The sequence below is a fragment of the Pituophis catenifer genome, unplaced genomic scaffold (genome assembly GCF_029215685.1).
Source record: "Pituophis catenifer annectens isolate HBS135680 unplaced genomic scaffold, rPitCat1.0.hap2 SCAF_10, whole genome shotgun sequence".
In the NCBI taxonomy this organism is placed as follows: domain Eukaryota; kingdom Metazoa; phylum Chordata; class Lepidosauria; order Squamata; family Colubridae; genus Pituophis; species Pituophis catenifer.
In genome coordinates, this window is record NW_027256890.1 from 19329861 (window position 1) to 19346257 (window position 16397).

The 16397-nt window shown below is 47.9% G+C and overlaps 2 protein-coding genes across 5 annotated transcripts in view; one reads left to right on the forward strand and one right to left on the reverse strand.

Annotated features, from left to right (window-relative positions):
* Window positions 1–2648: 2648 nt before the first annotated feature.
* CUNH1orf43 (chromosome unknown C1orf43 homolog) lies at window positions 2649–8872 on the reverse strand. The gene is made up of 7 exons (XM_070951455.1): window positions 8661–8872; window positions 6104–6205; window positions 4732–4849; window positions 4576–4629; window positions 3759–3925; window positions 3580–3638; window positions 2649–2944 (listed from the first exon to the last, which is right to left on the reverse strand). The coding sequence occupies exons 1-7, from the start codon at window positions 8817–8819 to the stop codon at window positions 2749–2751; spliced, it is 855 nt and encodes a 284-aa protein (XP_070807556.1). The 5' UTR covers window positions 8820–8872; the 3' UTR covers window positions 2649–2748.
* An 844-nt stretch (window positions 8873–9716) lies between these two features.
* Window positions 9717–16397, forward strand: part of UBAP2L (ubiquitin associated protein 2 like) — a 41828-nt gene continuing 35147 nt past the window's right edge. For 3 of the 4 annotated variants that reach the window (XM_070951440.1, XM_070951442.1, XM_070951444.1), the window contains exon 1: window positions 9833–9904. The gene's annotated coding sequence lies outside the window, so the exon portion shown is untranslated. Of the gene's footprint in view, window positions 9745–9832; window positions 9905–16397 lie in introns of those variants that run through there. The other variant, XM_070951441.1, reaches the window with a different exon arrangement.

The following is a 16397-nucleotide window of genomic DNA, read 5'->3' on the forward strand; positions in this document are numbered from 1 at the left end:
CAAGTTTCCCCACCACCACCAGCTCCAGTTGGGGGTCAACTTTCCAAATTCAGGAGGGAACCGGAAACAACCTGAGTTGAGATGTTCAAAAGAGTGCAGAGAAGAGCAAAGAAGAGGATTGGAGGACTGGAGGATAAAATATACGAAGAACGGTTGCAGGAATTGGGGAGGTCTAACTTTAATGAAAAGAAGGACTAAGGGGTGACACGATAGCAGTCTTCCAATATTTGAGGGGCTGCCCCAAAAAAAGAGGGGGGGGTGTTTGTCAGCTTATTCTCCAAAGCTCCTGAAGGTAGGATGAGAAGCAACGGATGGAAACTCACCAAGGAGAGAAGCAACCTGGAATTGAGGAAAAACTTCCTGACAGGGAGGACAATTAATCAGTGGAACAACTTGCCACCAGAAATTGTGGGTGCTTCATCGCTGGGGGTTTTAAAGAAGAGCCTGGACCCCTTTTCAAGGGGAGACCCCAAGAAGACCATGCCTCTTCGTCGGCTGGTTGATCTCGAGAGGTTCCCAACCACCCCGTGAAGCTTTCAGCGGTCCTCCCAGCTTCGCCGTTGACCTTGGCGCTTGGATGCCCCCCGGACACATCACACGGAGGGCTGATTCCACTTAGTGACAAGATGGCGTCAAAATGGAACAGCCCCCCCTGTCCTCTCCCCCCCCCCCCCAATTCTTGTTTGATGAGCCCTCCAGCAGGGTCTCAGCTGGCTTCCATACAACCATCGGAGAGAGAGAGTTGAGAGGTCCAATTGGTAAGCCGATTAATTTGGAGATAACGATTTGTGGGGGAGTTTTTTTTAAACGCCGAGATTTCTACTTAAAAGAATAAAAACGGGACAATTTTAACTACGCAAAAAAAAAAAAAAAAAAAAAAAAAAAATCGGTCGCTTACGTAAATTTACGTAAATTAAATGAAGGAAACGAACCGAGGATTGGTGAAGGAAGGAAAAGGATAAATAGTAAATTGAGAAGTCGGTTTCAGTGGTGGGTTCCTCCCGGTTCGGCCGAACCGGTTAGCGGTGACGATATGACATCATCGAACCGTTTTTTTTTGTTTTTTTTTTTTTTAGCAACGAGGGTTAATTTTAAAACGGGAGGCGGATCGCAAACTTTTGATTTTGAAAGTTTATTCGTAGTCAAATCGAGGGCTGAATTTCGGGATTGGAAAACCTGTTTGGTCGCTGTCGACTTTTTAATAAACGAGGGTCAATTTTTCAAACGGGGGGAGGATTGCAATTTTGCCCCATCTGCAAGAAACCATTTGCTTCCAAGGATGTTTCTCGCCCCTCGTGAAATCCAAAGTTTTGCGCTCTTAAAAATCGAGGGCGAAATTCACCCGTCGCTTGGAGAGAGATGCCACCTCCTGGCCAGGATGGATTCAGCTCCCGAGAGGCACCCAAATAAACCACGTTCATCCATCGCTACAGGCGGGGGTGGGCTTCAAAGATTTTAGCGACGGGTTCTCTGCCCAGTTGCTGAGTGGGTGTGGCCTAGTTGGCCTGCTGCACCACGGGGGGGGGGGCATTTTTGCCCTCCCCGGGCTCCGGAGGCTTTTTTTGAACCTCCTGGAGGGCGAGAACGGCCTCCCCAGGCTCCGGAGGCCCATTTCCAGCCTTTCTGAACTTCCGGTAGGCCCATTTTTTGCCCTCCCGGAGCCTCCGCGTACACTCTGCACTTACCTGCATCCAAAACAGACCGTGTGGGGACTCCTGGGAGGGGAGGGGCAGGGTGGGCGGGGCCAGCCAGGAGTGGGATTTGGGGGTTCTCCAAACTGCACAGAATCTTAGCTAGAGGTTCTGCCGAACCCCTACGAACCCCCAGCAGCCCAGCCCTGGTTACAGGATGGAAAAAAACCCCTTGAGGGCGAATTGCTGACAAACCAGGTTATTTCCCCACTTCCTATCCACCCAAACCAGGTTTCCTTATTCTGGAGGGGACTTTTCTAACCATGTTTGAACAACAACAAAACACAAAGGAAGTGTGTGTGTGTGTTTGCGAGGCAAACTTGCCCGTTTTATTTCAAACAGCCCAACGCAGAGAGGACGCTGAGCAAGCCCGTTTTAGGAGCGAGGTCTGAAAGGGTGCCACGTCCCCGAAGGACGCGTGGCACGGTGCCACTCGGCCTCGGCGGGTGGCTCTTTAAAGTGCTCCCTGAAGTGTAAAAAGAGGACACAAAAATTTTTTCTTTCTCTCGGACGATCTCCTGCTCCGGAACCGTGGAAAGGCCTCGCCGGATGCGTCCCACGCCATGTGGAATCTTCCTCTCTCGCATTAAGTGGACATTACGACGTCCATTAGCCGTGCCACGGAAAGCGAAGCCACTTTCCGGGCCAACGTCAGCGTCGAAAGAGAAAAGTTCCGATGTAAAGATTTTCCCGGAGCGGGCAAAAAAGAGTCTCGTATAACTTGGCCTGATCTTGGTTTGTTCGGCATGCTGGGAGAACGAGTCTTTTTCAATAAATAAGAGGGGGGGGGGAAATAATTAGAAAAAATAAGAATAAAGGGGGTTGGGGGGGAGAAAAGAGAGGCTTATTTACAAAACGTTTCGGAGGCAGAAAGGAAGGAAGGAAGGGAGGGAGGGAGGGAGGGAGGACTTCTCCATCCTACTTCCACCCCGCGGTATTTTCACGGGGGGGGGGGGGTAGTAGTAGAGGCAAGGCCAGTTCTTTTGGTCCAGATTTGGGGTGGGAAGGAATAGGTGCCCCTCCTGAGCAAAAGGAGGGGGGGGGGGAGAAGGGAATGTCACAGGGTGCTTTCCAACGTGTTGTAGTTGTCTTTGAAACTCTTGAGTTCCAGGAAGTGCTTGGCTCGCTTGCTCTTCTGGCTGGAAGGGAGGTAGGTGACCTGAATGGTGGGGCTGGAAGGGTCAGAGGAGAGGGTCAAGTCCTTGGCCGCTGACTGATGCTGCCGCTGGCTGCTCTCGCCCCGCGCTTTGATGCTGTGTGGGGGAAGAAGGTGCGAAGGTTTAGGCAATTATCAATTTCGATTTAATTCAATTTATATGCCGCCCCTCTCCGAAGACTCAGGGCGGAGAAGAGAGAGAGAAACCCAAATGCCCAGGTATGAAAACCAGATTTAAATATCAGGGAGATCCTACGGAGACTAACAGCGGCAAGAATTGCGTTCGCGCAATATTGGAAAGAACGTAACTTACCACCAGAGGGATTGATTATCCAAAAAATATATATATATATTTGAATGTGCCGAAATGAATCAACTAACTTTAGGATTAAAAGAAAAAGAGGATTCGGAATATTACGCGGTTTGGGAAAAATGGTATAGCTGGAGAGACAACGGAAACAAAAAATAGGTAATACTCATAAGGAAGTTGAGGATGTGTGTGTGTGTGTGTGTGTGTGTGTGTATATATATATATATATATATATATCTGTAGGTCTTTGGTTAGTGTCTTGGCAACGTTTCGACGAAGTCTCATTCGTCATCTTCAGGCTGGTGTTCTCGGCTTCGTGCTTCCAGGAGCAATATCCATCCATACATATACATCCTCAACTTCCTTCCAACTCTTTTGTTATCCTGCCCCTTCCTTTGCCCGCAGTCCCTCTGCCAACTTACATTGTTGCCAGCTCATTCAAGGCCTCCTGGAAACTGAGGAATTCCACTTTGCTGAATGCCTGTGGGCAGAAAAAAAAACCCCCACCTGTATCTTTAAAGCTGGCTGAAACGGGGCAACACAACCACATTTCAGCCCTGGAAGGCAAGGGGTGGGGGGTGGGGGGGAAAAACAAACTCACCCCTGTCCCGTAGCGGGCGTTCTCGTACCCGTCCAGGAGGGCATCGATCAGTGTCTTGCGGAGCCCTTTCAAAGGGCTGCTGGAGTTGCGGAGATCCATGAGGTAAGCTTGGAAGTTTTTCTCCATCAGCAACTTGGGGTAACGGCCTTCCATGGAGTAGGGGATCTCTGCGGAGGGAAGGGCAGAAGGGACACGGTCACGCGACACGCGTGGCAGGGTTCGCCGTGGGTTTTTTTTTTTTTGGCAACAATTGCACGGGGGCCCGGATTGGGAATTCTGCAACGGTTCAAATACATAATTTCCCCTTCTGCGTTAATATACATACATACATACATACATACATGTAAATTTGGTTATTCGGGTTTTCTCCAGCGTAAAATTGGAAGTGTCTTGGCGACGTTTCGACGAAGTCTCATTCGTCATCTTCAGACTGGTGTCTTCGGCTTCGGGCTTCTAGGAGCAATGTGTGATCGCAGCTGTTTCTTCTGCCAGTGGGGGTGTGAACTGATTGGGTGGGAGCTTGGCTGTGTTGTGATTGGGTGGAGGTGTGTTCTGATTGGTTGGGGGCTTGGCTGTGCTCTGATTGGCTGGGGGGGTTGGCTGTGCTCCGATTGGCTGGGGGTGTGTTCTGTTTGGGTGGGGACTTGGGACTTTGTCGAAACGTCGCCAAGGCACTTCCAACTTTACGCAGGAGAAAACCCGAATAACCAAAGACCTACATACAAACACCCGCGAAAACCTCAGAAAACACACACACACACACCCATATATGCCCCCCCCCACTCGTTGCTCTGCTGGACGCCTTTCTCGTTTTTACCTGTGTCTCTGATAGCGTCCAAAGCCTTCATCCGATACAGGTAGTCGTAAGGGACTGAAACAGAAACAGAGGAAGGTGAGTTGGGGGCCAGGTCTCCCGGGGCTTCTGCCTTCGTCCCCACCCACCCACCCACCCGCAGATTCCGCGGTCCAGTACATGGGTTTCTAGGCGAGTCGAGTTGTAGCATCCGAGTGTCACTGTACAGCAACAGCCGAGGCTCGTATCTGATGTCCTGAACCCGGGACAGTCGGATGTCAATCTCCTCCTTGAGTCCCTGAACGGAGAGAGAGAAATTGAAAGGAGAGAGAGAGAGAGAGCGAGAGAGAGAGAATGAGAATGAGAGAGCGCGAGCAAGAGAGAAAGAGACCGAGAGGGAGGGAGAGAAAGAGGAAGAGAAAGAGTGAGAGAAAGAATGAAAGACAGAAAGAGCGAGAGAGAGTGAATGAGAGAGAGAATGAGAGAGGGAGGGAGAGAATGAGGAAGAGAAAGAGTGAGAGAAAGAATGAAAGACAGAAAGAGCGAGAGAGAGTGAATGAGAAAGAATGAGAAAGAATGAAAGAAAGAATGAGAGAGAGAAAGAATGAGAAAGAGAGAGACAGAGAGAGAGGCAGGAATGGGGAGAGAGAGAGAAAGAGAGAAACAGAGAGAGGGAGGGAGAGAAAGAATGAGAGAGAGAATGAGAGAAAAAGAATGAGAAAGAGAGAGGGAGGGAAGGAGACAGAATGAGAGGGAAAGAGAGAATGAGAAAGAATGAGAGAAAGAATGAAAAAGAGAGAGAATGAGAAAGCGAGTGAGAGAAAGAATGAGAGAGAGAGAAAGAGAGAGGTGGGGGGAGGAGGAGACAAGGATTAGCTTCCCGCGTGGCAAATCTCCAATTCGAACTCCTGCCACCTGGTGGTTAAAGATAGACTACTCCTGGCTGGGGGAGCAATTTCTCATGGATCTGGCTCTCTTTGAGAACCGCGAACGTTATGGGCCTCTGGTACGAAGCGGCCAAGATTTGCAAAATTATCATTAGGAAGAATGCTCCAGGAGGTTGCAGGCCACTCAGATTAGGACAACGCGCTCACCCTCTGGAATCGCCGATAAAGGAGAATATTTGGCGCTCAGGGATGGAATGATGGCTCCTTGGTGCTCTCACCTGGGTGGTTTTTTTTGGCAGACGTCTCATGACCCAAGTAGGTAACATCATCAGGACTGGAAGGGAAGGGAGGTTGCTAAAACTAAACAGAGAGCAAACTGCCCTCCCTTCCAGCATTGATAATGTTACCTAGTTGGGTCATGAGACGTCTGCCAAAAAAAATCACCCAGCTCAGAGACCACCAAGGACCCTTCGCCTCTGCAGCCATTTTCGATCCTTACGGTACCTTGTTTTCTTAGATAATATTTAAATTGTCTGTAAAAGGTGCGCCAAGCTTTTCGCTGGTTTTATGATTCGTTTTTTTAAGGCTGAAATCAGAGGGCTCTAGGGGAATTCACGAAGTCCGCCCCATCCAGACGGGAAAAGACCTCGGGCTTCTTCACCAACCTTGGGGGCGTGTTGCCCCACCGGCACGTGGGGCCCCCGGCGAGACTTCATGGCGAAGCGCATGATCTGCCTCTTGACGAAGATGAAGAGCAGGACGAAAACCTGGAGAGGGGGCAAAGGAAAGGTCTTTACGGATACAGATTGAAAAGAGTTGGAAGGGGTCTTGTAGGTCATCTAGTCCAACCCGGAGACCCTACACCATTTCTGACAAAAGGGCAGTCCAGTCTCTTCTTGAAAGCCTCCGGCGATGAAGCGCCCACAACTTCGGTGTGTGTGTGTGTGGGGGGGGGGCTCCTGATGAAGAAAGGTGGCTGGAGAAGCGGAGGGGACCTTCCTCCCCAGCTATGAGGGACAGCCTAGCCTACCTCGCAGGGGTGTAGGGATGACCCTGGAAGGTTTGAATCCCGGAGAAAAGTTTGAACCCCCGAGAAAATAAGAGCCTTGATAGTACAGTGGTCTACGCACCCTGTTATTAACACAGCTGTCTGCAATTTAAAGTAAGTTCGAACCTCGCCAAGGCTCAAGGTTGACTCAGCCTTCCATCCTTTCTAAGGTAGGTGAAATGAGGACCCAGTTTGTGGGGGCAATAAGCTGACTTTGTATAAATATACAAAAAGGATGAAGGCTATTGCTTAACGTATTGTAAGCCGCCCTGAGTCTCCGGAGAAGGGCGGCATATAAATCAAATTAAAAAAATTTAAAATTTTTTTTTTTAAAAAAAGCCAGCAAAGAATAGAAATGGGGTAAAAACAGCAATCTGCAAATTGAAATTCAGCGGTGGTGGAGGTTTTACTAATGGTAATAGGAGCCCTTGGAGCAATACACAAAGGGGCTGCCTAGATAGATGGAAATTTTGAACTTTTTAGACATGAATATCCTGACTTTTAAAAAGTTAAATTTTTAACTTAAGTTAAACTTTTTAAAAATTTAACTTTAAAAAAGTTAAAACTTTATTTATTTATTTATTAAAAAAAAAAAACAACAACACCTTAGTTGGAACTTAGTTCTTAGGTCCTTGGTTAGGACTTGAACTGTTATTTCCTGTCCCAGACTGTGAATGGAATTGAACATTAAATCAATAATAATAATAATAATAATAATAATAGCAACAATAAAAATAATTTTAAGAAGATACTTGGTCGATATCTAGTACTTGGTGATATATTTTTAAATGTTCAGTTGACTTGAGTTTCATGTTTACTTAATAATAATAATAATAATAATAATAATAATAATAATAATAGTGATAGTAGTAATAGTAGTAGTAATAATAATAGGAAGGACTCCAAAAAGCCTAATCAAGTCTAAACAACCAGCTGAGTGTGTGACAAACTATAAAAGTAATGTAATAACATTAATGTACATCTTGACACATGCAATTAACCTAGTGTATTCCTAATATAGTAGCAATAAGAGAGTAATAACAAAGACTACAAATAGTAACTAAATACCCACAGCTTCTAAACTGAAAGTAGGGGCCCCGATGATGACAAGTTAGAGAGCTTGTCGAAACGTTGCCAAAAAGAAAACACAAAGAGTCTCAAAAGGCCTTACAAAGTGTTTTGTTGGGATTTTGGAGGATTTTAAGCTGGGATTTTAGCCAGGATTTTAAGTATTTCAATTAACAGACTTTTAATGACGTGGGAAAGCACCCGAGATTTTAACTTTTTACATATTCACACATGCAAAAACTTGAGAAGTATATATATATATATATATATATATATATATATATATATATATATATATATATATATATGTTTTCGCGGGTGTTTGTATGTAGGTCTTTGGTTAAACGGGTTTTCTCCCGCGTAAAATTGAAAGTGTCTTCGATGAAGTCTCATTCGTCATCTTCAGGCTGGTGTTTTCAGCTTCGGGCTTCTAGGAGCAATGTGTGATTGCAGCTGTTTCTTCGTTTTTTTTTTCCACAGCAAAGCCCCCAACCAATCAGAACACACCTCCACCCAATCAGAACACAGCCAAGCTCCCATCCAATCAGTTCACACCCCACCGGCAGTTAAAAGGAAGAAACAGCTGCGATCACACATTGCTCCTAGAAGCACGAAGCCGAAGACACCAGCCTGAAGATGCCGAATGAGACTTCGTCGAAACGTCGCCAAGAAGCTTCCAATTTGACGTGGGAGAAAACCCAAATAACCAAAGACCTACATACATACATATATTTATTATTATTATTATTATTATTATTATTATTATTATTATATATAAGGCATATATTATGGATAATATTAGTAATAATAAATCAAATGGAGGATCTCAGGTCTCTCTGCTTTCGAAAGCTGCAGACTCCAACTCCCATCACCCAAGCCAAAAGCTTCCCTCCCCATGGACTACAAAACCCATCGTCCAAGGCACCTCCCCTTCCCCTCCCCCCCCCACTCCCAGTTTCTTCTCCCCGCCCTGCTGGGTTTCCATCTCCGAAGCAGCAGCAGCAGCGGCTGGCGACGATGGGCTCTGTAGTCCCAGCCTCCCCTCCCACCCCCACTAAGGGAAGGGCGAAGGCGAAAGGCGTCCGAGGGGCGCGGATTGGCCTCACCAGGCTCCCGTAGGCCATCACCAGCACCACGTTCACCCCGGAAAGCCAGTTGCTGGACGGAACCGGCGAAGAAGCGGAGGGGGAAGAGGAGGAGGGGGAAGAGGAGGAGGAAGACGACAACGAGGCGGCGGCGGCTGCGGAGGAAGCGGAGCCGGCCATAGCCCGGCGAGGCTCCTGGCCTGGCAGCCCTCAGGGCCGCACAACATGGCCGCCGCCGGAGCCGCCCGCGCGCCGGTCACGTGGCCATGGCCACGCCTCCAGGCCATATACGAGACTGGGTCAGCTGACCGGAAACAGGTTGCGCGGGGGGGGGAGGAACCACGAAGAGAAAGGCGGCTCGCTTGGACGGCCATATTGGAAAGCCCAAAGAGAAAGGGCCGAGAGGCGTTCTTATACACGTCCGGTTCTCAAGGGAAGGCAGCAGAGTGGCGGGGTTATGCAAACGCTCCAAATTAAAATAATTTAAAAAAAAAACAAAAACCAAACCCCCCAAAAGTTCCAAAATGAACTCCGGGCCGGAGTCGAATAGGAACAAAGAATCGGTAGATTTAAAAGCAAGATGATCTTGCTTTTGCGTTTTTGGCCAAAACCCCGCATTGGTGGGGAAGGCCTCGTCGCACGGGAACCGGAACTGTTTAAAAAAAAAAAAACAACCCTTCTCTTTTCCCAAAGGCTTCATTAAATTGGAAAAAAAGTTGGGTTTAGTTAGGATGCTGGAGACAAGAGATGGGGGGGGGAAGAAAAGGGAAAAAAAAAAAAGGGGAGCCAAACACAGTCACGTGCTCGGAGGCGGGGCCAAGGGGGGGGAGAGAGAGCCGAGGAAAACAAACACAGGAGGGAGGGAGGGGGAGCACACCTCCTCCTCCTCCTCTTCTCTTGTCCCCCTCCACCTTCTCCTTGCGCGCAGGCGCACTGGCGAAGAGGGGGGCGTGTCGCGGCCACCTGACGCCGGGCGTCCCCCCCGCATCGCGCGCGCGGCCCCGCCCCCCGCGCGTCACGTGGCCGAAGGGGGCGGCGCCTCGCCCGCGCTGGCTTCAGTTGTCAGTGTGCGTGTGTGGCGGCGGCGGCGGCGGCAGCGGCTGAGGTAAAAAAAAAAAAAAAGAGAGAGAGAGGAAAAATGGCGCGCGGCCCCTTTAAGAGCCGGCCCCGCCTCCTCCTCCTCCCCCCTCCCCCTCCGATAATCCCCGCTTTACTTTTATGAGGCGATTCCCGGGAACCGGCGGCGGCAGCGGCGGCGGCGGAAGGCGGGTATCTGGCGGGTCGGCCGTGGAAGCGGGTGGTGGCGGCGGCGGCGGCTCCGGAGGGTCTTTTTCCTGCCGGCCTGAAGGGGGAGGAAGGGGGCGTGAGGAGGCGGGCAAGTTCCGGTGGGGGAGCGCCTCCGCTGAGGCCTAGTCGGCCGGGGTGAAGCCGGGGACTCGCGTAGCGCGGCAAGCCGGGCCGGGCGAGGCCAAAGTCGGCCTCGACCCCCGGAAAGACCCCGGAAGGGGGGAAAAATGTTTTTTTTTCTCTCTTCCTTCTCGGCTTCCATCTGCTTTCCGACCACCCACCCCGAGCCCCGGGAAGCCCCGACGGGCCCCTCCTTCCTTCCTCCACCCCCCCCCCCCCCCACGCGAACAGCGCCGGCCCTTCCTGCCCGGGCGAGGCCGCTTCCCCCTCGAGGAAGCGCCGCTTCATTGTTTCCTCCCGGGCCCGCCGGCCTCGCCTCGGCCCTCGGGGGCCAAAGGAGCCGCGGGGCGGGAGTCCCTTCTCCCCTCTTCCCCCTCCCCCCACGTGGAGGGGCGACCCCCCGGAAAGCCCCCCCTCCCCCATGTCCAGGGGGCGGAGCCTTGACCCCCCCCTCAATCAGGCCAGCCTGGACGGAGCCCCCCCTCCTCCTGGCCGAGTTTCCTGCCCCCCCCCGCAATGGGACGCCCCCCTCCCTCCCTTTTTGGGGGAAGGGGCATCTCCAAAGAGGGTGGGGGGGGGAGAGCCTGAATAAACTTGGGTTCTTGGCTCCTCAAATCCACCTTTTTTCCTGGCTTTGGAAGGGAGGCATTTTTATCCCTCCCTGGAAAAGTGGCAGGGATCTCCTAGGATCCACCGTGATCTCTTCCTCCTCCTCCTCCTCCTCCTCCCTCTGGCATGCGGGGGGGGGAGGGGGGATCCTTGGCCTAAAATCAGCGTCTCTTTAAGTGGCTGGCAGGAATCTGATCCCAAGTGATCCCTTTTCCGTTTGGGGGATCCTTTGCTTAAGATCATTGTGTGTGGGGTCTGTTTTGTTTTTTTTGGCCTCTTCAAAAAGTGGCGGAAATCTCCTAAAGTCCGATCCCTTCTCCTTCTTCCGTTTGGGGGGATCCTTTGCAATAGGATTGCAAGTCTCTTCTTTGCCCCATCCAAAAAGTGGCAGAAATCTCCCATAATCTGATCCAAAGTGATCCCTTCTCCCTCTTCCGTTTGAGGGGGATCCTTTGCTTAAGATCAGCGTTTCTACTTGCCCCTTCAAAAAGTGGCAGAAATCTCCCATAATCTGATCCGAAATGATCCCTTCTCCCTCTTCCGTTTGGGGGGATCCTTTCCTTAAGATCAACGTTTCTATTTGCCTCTTCAAAAAGGGGCAGAAATCTCCCCAAATTCTAATCTAAAGCGATCCCTTCTCCCTCCTTCCCTACCTGGGGTCTTTTGCATAAAACGGGGGTCTCGATTTGCCTCCTCAAAAAATGGCAAAAAAACAACCAAAACAACTCTACTAAAACCGAAAGTGATCCTTTCTCTTTCCACATAGGGGGATCTTTTGCATAAGATGGTCGTCTCGATTTACTTCCTCTAAAAAGTCAGATTTCCTAAAATCTGCTCTCAAATGATCCCTCTTCTACTGAAGGGGATCTTTTGCATAAGATCAGGGTCTCTGTTTCCCTCTAACTTCCCCCTCCTTTCCATCATATCATCACCATCTCTTCATTTTTCCTTTTTAGTCCTCTTGTTTAAAGAAAAAAAAATTCGAAGGCTTCTTAAATCTTGGGAGTGTGGTTCCTCCTAAGCATGCCAGCTCCTTTTTCAGCAGGCAGAAGGCTGTTCCTTTGTTATCCTCATACCGTAAAAAAGGAAGGATTGGTGTCAGGCAATGTTGTTTGCAGCAGAGCGGGGTTCAAATCCAGCTTGACTCAGGGCCAGGCTGGCTGCTGAGTTAAGGGAAGCCCATGTGCTCACCCGTTATCTCCTTGGACCCCGAAGCTGGGCCAGAAGTTTTACTGGAAGAATCTCCCAGGAACCCTGGAAGTTTTTAAATGCCCTCTTTTGCAGAGAAAAAAGTGATGCAGAAGCATTCGAAGGATAAAGTTTTAGATCATTTGATTTCTTTTTTTACAAAGCTAGCAACGGCCATTCTCTTTAGGATTCCTCTGTAAGGCATCACTTTCCCAGACGCTTCCCAGCTCACTGTAATTCCCGAGGCCCTGGGAATTTACCTTCTGCAGTATCTATTCTAGATCTCTTCCCCTTTCAGTTTCCCTTAAATGAACAAAACCATTTTTTGTGTGTGGGTTCTGCATCGTCTTGAGAGTGACTTCACCTGGGACTTCGTCACCGTAAGAAACTTACAGACCCGCTGTGTTTTCTTCTCTTAAGTCTTCACTATTTGTGATATTCTTAAATAGCTTCTCCAAAATAAACAGCTTGGGTCACTTCCCAACCAGGAAGGCCACAATTGTGGGAGTTTCACAATGGCTGTAAGTCAGCACAATTTCTTGGTGGATGGACAAAAAAAAAAAAAAAGAGCCACAGTAGATATATCTTTTCATCCTTCCGAAATGTTCACTGCTCCTCTTGTTCCTATTCATCCCATGAGCTCTGTGATTTTCTTCTCTCCCCCCTCTTTTTTTTTTTTTTTTTATAAAAGACCTAAAACCAATGTTGACATTCTTGCTCTTTAACTTTTCCTGGCATCATTCTTTCCTCAAGGACATTCTTTCAAGCAAAATCGCACCATAATATTTTTTTTTTCCTCAGGAATGGCGCTCCAGTCTTATCAATCGTTAGGAGCTTGTAGGTGCTTCTTTATGTCCCAAAAGAAATGAAAATAATTTCAGGGGAGGGGGGTGTTTTGAGGTTGTGTTTTTTTTTCTTTTTTTTTGTGGTAAGCAGTATACTTTTCCTAACAAAATGTAATCGTGAATCCTCCTTGCCTATTTCAGTAATCTGTATTTTGTGTTCTTAGTTTTTCAGTGGGGCTGCTCTTCTTTTGTATTTATTCTGAGGTAAGTCAGTCTTACTTCCAGATGGACGTGCAGGGAACTGCAATCTCAAATTGAAAACAGTGCTATCTCTTTATTTTTATTTTTTTTAAAGAAAGAAAAGGCCCTGTTAACCCAGGCTCTCTTTGTAAGCCCAAGATGCCATGTTTTTATTTTTTTTCTTCTGAACTTCTTAACGAAGAAAGTTCCTGCTTTCACGTTGCTCTTTGAAGATAGTAGTTAGCAATTTGGCCAGCAGAAAGACCTCAGTTCAGAAATCAGCCATTATCTCTGGACAGAAAAACGGCCTACGAATGATTAGAAGCTTGCTCTCCCTGGATGGAAGCTGTGATCCAAGAATTATCCTCTCTCTGGAATCACATGGGAAAGAGTAATATTGCCATTGCATAGGTTGGAACACGGAGTAAACTATTCTAGAAATTAGATTGGGGAAGACTAGTGTGCATTACATTTTTATATATGACTCTTATATACCCTTTTGGCCGCCTTCACCTGCCAGCAAGGTGAGAACTGCCATTCTTTTAAGGAGACACTTGCATGGCCTTTTTACTTATCTTTGGTGCTTTTTTGTTTTTTAAACCACTTCCATCTTTATTACCGTTCTTGAAACATCTGCTATCTGGTAGTGAATTTATTGCCATTTGTTTGCCTTTATAAAGGGATGGATGATCTATCAATCTTCAGCAGGATGGCTTCGGGAGCAGAAGGCCACTCTGGGAGAGAGTGTGAGAGAGCCAAAAGCTACTTTAATCCCGCTACCCGGCCCATTTGGCGAAATAATATCGGAGTAGAACGTGGGATATTGGGCAACACTGGTGCTCCCTAGACTTCCATCTTCTGCAAACTCACCCATCTCGACAAAAGGGGGGTTTGCTTTCTCGTGCTCTTAATTGTGGATTTTCACTCTTGTAAAGAAGCACCATTTGTCAGGATCTCCCCTGACCAAAAGTCTCCAGCCAGGGACTTTTATTTTCTTAGCCCTCGAGAATTAAATTAAAAGATTTAACAACCCCTTCTCCAGAAAACATTGAATCTTCCCTTGTCTTCATTTTCTTTCTTTCTTTAAAAACAAAAAATTTCAAAGTGAGCTTTGAAATCTGGAAGTAAATTTTTTTTTTTAAAAAAAAATCTGTCTTTTCCAACATCTCTTTCCCAATCATTTGCTTCCAGCTATTTGACCCGGCATCTTTGGAGCCAGGTTTCACTTCGCCCGAAGCTGGCAAGGCCGTTATCAGGGCAGGGTCCAAACGGAGAGGTGTCACCGGCTCCTGAGAAGCGGCCACTCATCTTTCAGGATGAAGTTGTGAGACGTGGACAAATTCCCACCCGCAGAAAATCGCTCTGGATGCTAAGTTGATGTTCCTTCTCCTCAACTGTATTGGCTCTGCTGGCAGCGCATCTCTCTCTCTCTCTCTCTCTCTCTCTCTCCCTCCCTCCCTCCCTCTCTCTCTCTCGGGTTTTTTCCCATCACCTGCAGTCTCTTCCTTTTTAAAGGGAGGCTGCTGAGTAAGCCAGGGAGGTACGTACATCCATTGCAACCACGCCCCACCACCCCATTTTCACATGCTTGTTGAGGAAGGGGTGAAAAAGAAGAAGAAAAATCAAGAATCCAGCATCCAGGAACACCAACCCCTGTTTGGCTAGCTGTAGCCAGAAATGGCTCCTTTTGGGAATATCCAGAGGATATTAATATAATAATGTTGTTCTGTTATCGTGGCCCGAGAAGACTTTGTTTACTTCTTCCCAGTTTTGTGCCTCTGCCTTAACACCTTTTGTGCTCCTGTTACGTACACACTGCGCTGTCACTAGTCTGGAGGGCTCAAAAGTGGCTCTTTTGGAAATGACTGCTATATATTATGATTATAAGAATGCCAGGTGTGCCATAAATGACACCGCAGAAAGATTTCCCTTCCCAAGCATACATTTCTCTCAGTTCGCTAAAAAAAATGTGCCTTTAGCTTAACAAGACCCGGTTCTCTTTTCTTAATCTCCCCCCCAACCTCCCGTCTCCAGAGATGAGGGCTCAATTCCTGACCCAGGAGACAAAACACACAAATCTTGTTGCATCACTTTTCTTTCCACCCGCGTGTATATGTGTGCTTGCTGCCCAGGTTAAAAATTCGTTTAGCAACACGCTGCTTGGTTCTAGGAATTGAAAATGTTTCCTTCATGAGCCATTTGCCGCCTGGGATTTTTTTTGATGAGGCTTCAGCCAGGGGGTTTCTTTAAGAAAAAAAAAAAAAAAAGCAGATTGGATTCCTGGAAAGCTGAGGTTGGGTTGAATCATTTTGCTGCTAAGTGGCTTACGTGTGGAGTGATTTCTCAGAGGGAAGGAAGGAGGAGGATCCGTTCTCAGGAAGGGAGATTTAAAACTCGGTCACTAACTCCGGGGATAATTGTCCTGCTCCTTATTAAAACCCCGGAGGCCTCCCTAAATTTTAGTTTCCGATTTCCCTCTTCCCTTCATTGGCAACCTGGATTTCAGAATTATCTGTATCCTAAGGCAGCTGCTGTATCTTGGCCCTGAGTTAAACACATCTGCAAAGCTAGAAAATTTGGAACAATTCTGCAAAACTTTCCCCCATCCTGACTTGGAATTCATAACATCCCGCTTAGTTTCCCCAGCTACCTTTTGGGTCTTTTCGAATTTCTTCATCCTTTCCCAGTTTGTGATTTTTATAAAACCGCTTTCGGTTCTCAGGAAGCCTAGATGGATTTCAATGCAGGACCTGATGCTCCAAAGAGATGCTAAAAATGAGAAATGAAGTCCGGCTACGGTGGAGAACAGTTATTGTTCCTTTTCTAACAGAAAATGATCCATCTTTTTTTGGGGTGGCGTGTTGCAACACACCTCTATAAAACTTTCCATTAGTCATGGAAACTTAGCTTAGAAAAAGAGTTTATCGGGTTGTTGGTTTTTTTAACAACTGGAGTTGAATGGCTAGGAATTGAAGTCAATGATGCAGAGCTGGGGTGGAGCCAGAGAGGAGGGTGAAAAATTAAAAGCCGGATCATCCTCGAATCTTGTCGAAATCGTAGCCAGCAAGCAGGATGTGTTTGTAGGGGTGCTGCAGTGAAGGCTACACTATCTATAGGACGGGAGGGGAAAAAAACCTTGTGATTCTTTAACAGATGACAATGGCAGTTGTTCTGAAGCAAGTGCTGGATGTTAGCCGAAAATAAAAACGAAATATAGATAAGATAGTCCTTGACTTACCGCCATTTGTTTAGCAACTGTTCGAGCTTTCGAACAGCGCTGCAAAACTGACTTCTGACCATTTTTCACACTTTACGACCATTGCGACACGTGACATCGGTCACGTGATCCAAATTCAGACGCCTGGCAACTGACTCGTATTTATGACGGACGCAACGTCCCGAGGGGGAGGGGTTCACGCGATCCCCTTTCGCAACCTGGCAAGCCGAGGCAACGGGGAAGCCAGATTCACTTAAACAACCGTGTTTCCTAACTTTTAACGACTGCATTGATTCCCTTAACAACCGGGGC

Coding starts and splice junctions, on each gene's coding strand:
- CUNH1orf43 (XM_070951455.1), bottom strand. CDS start 8,819: ATGGCCGGCTCCGCTTCCTCCGCAGCCGCCGCCGCCTCGTTGTCGTCT. Junction 4,850..6,103: donor TGGGGCAACACGCCCCCAAG/GTTGGTGAAGAA, acceptor CTCTCCGTTCAG/GGACTCAAGGAGGAGATTGA. Junction 4,630..4,731: donor CGACTCGCCTAGAAACCCAT/GTACTGGACCGC, acceptor TTTCTGTTTCAG/TCCCTTACGACTACCTGTAT.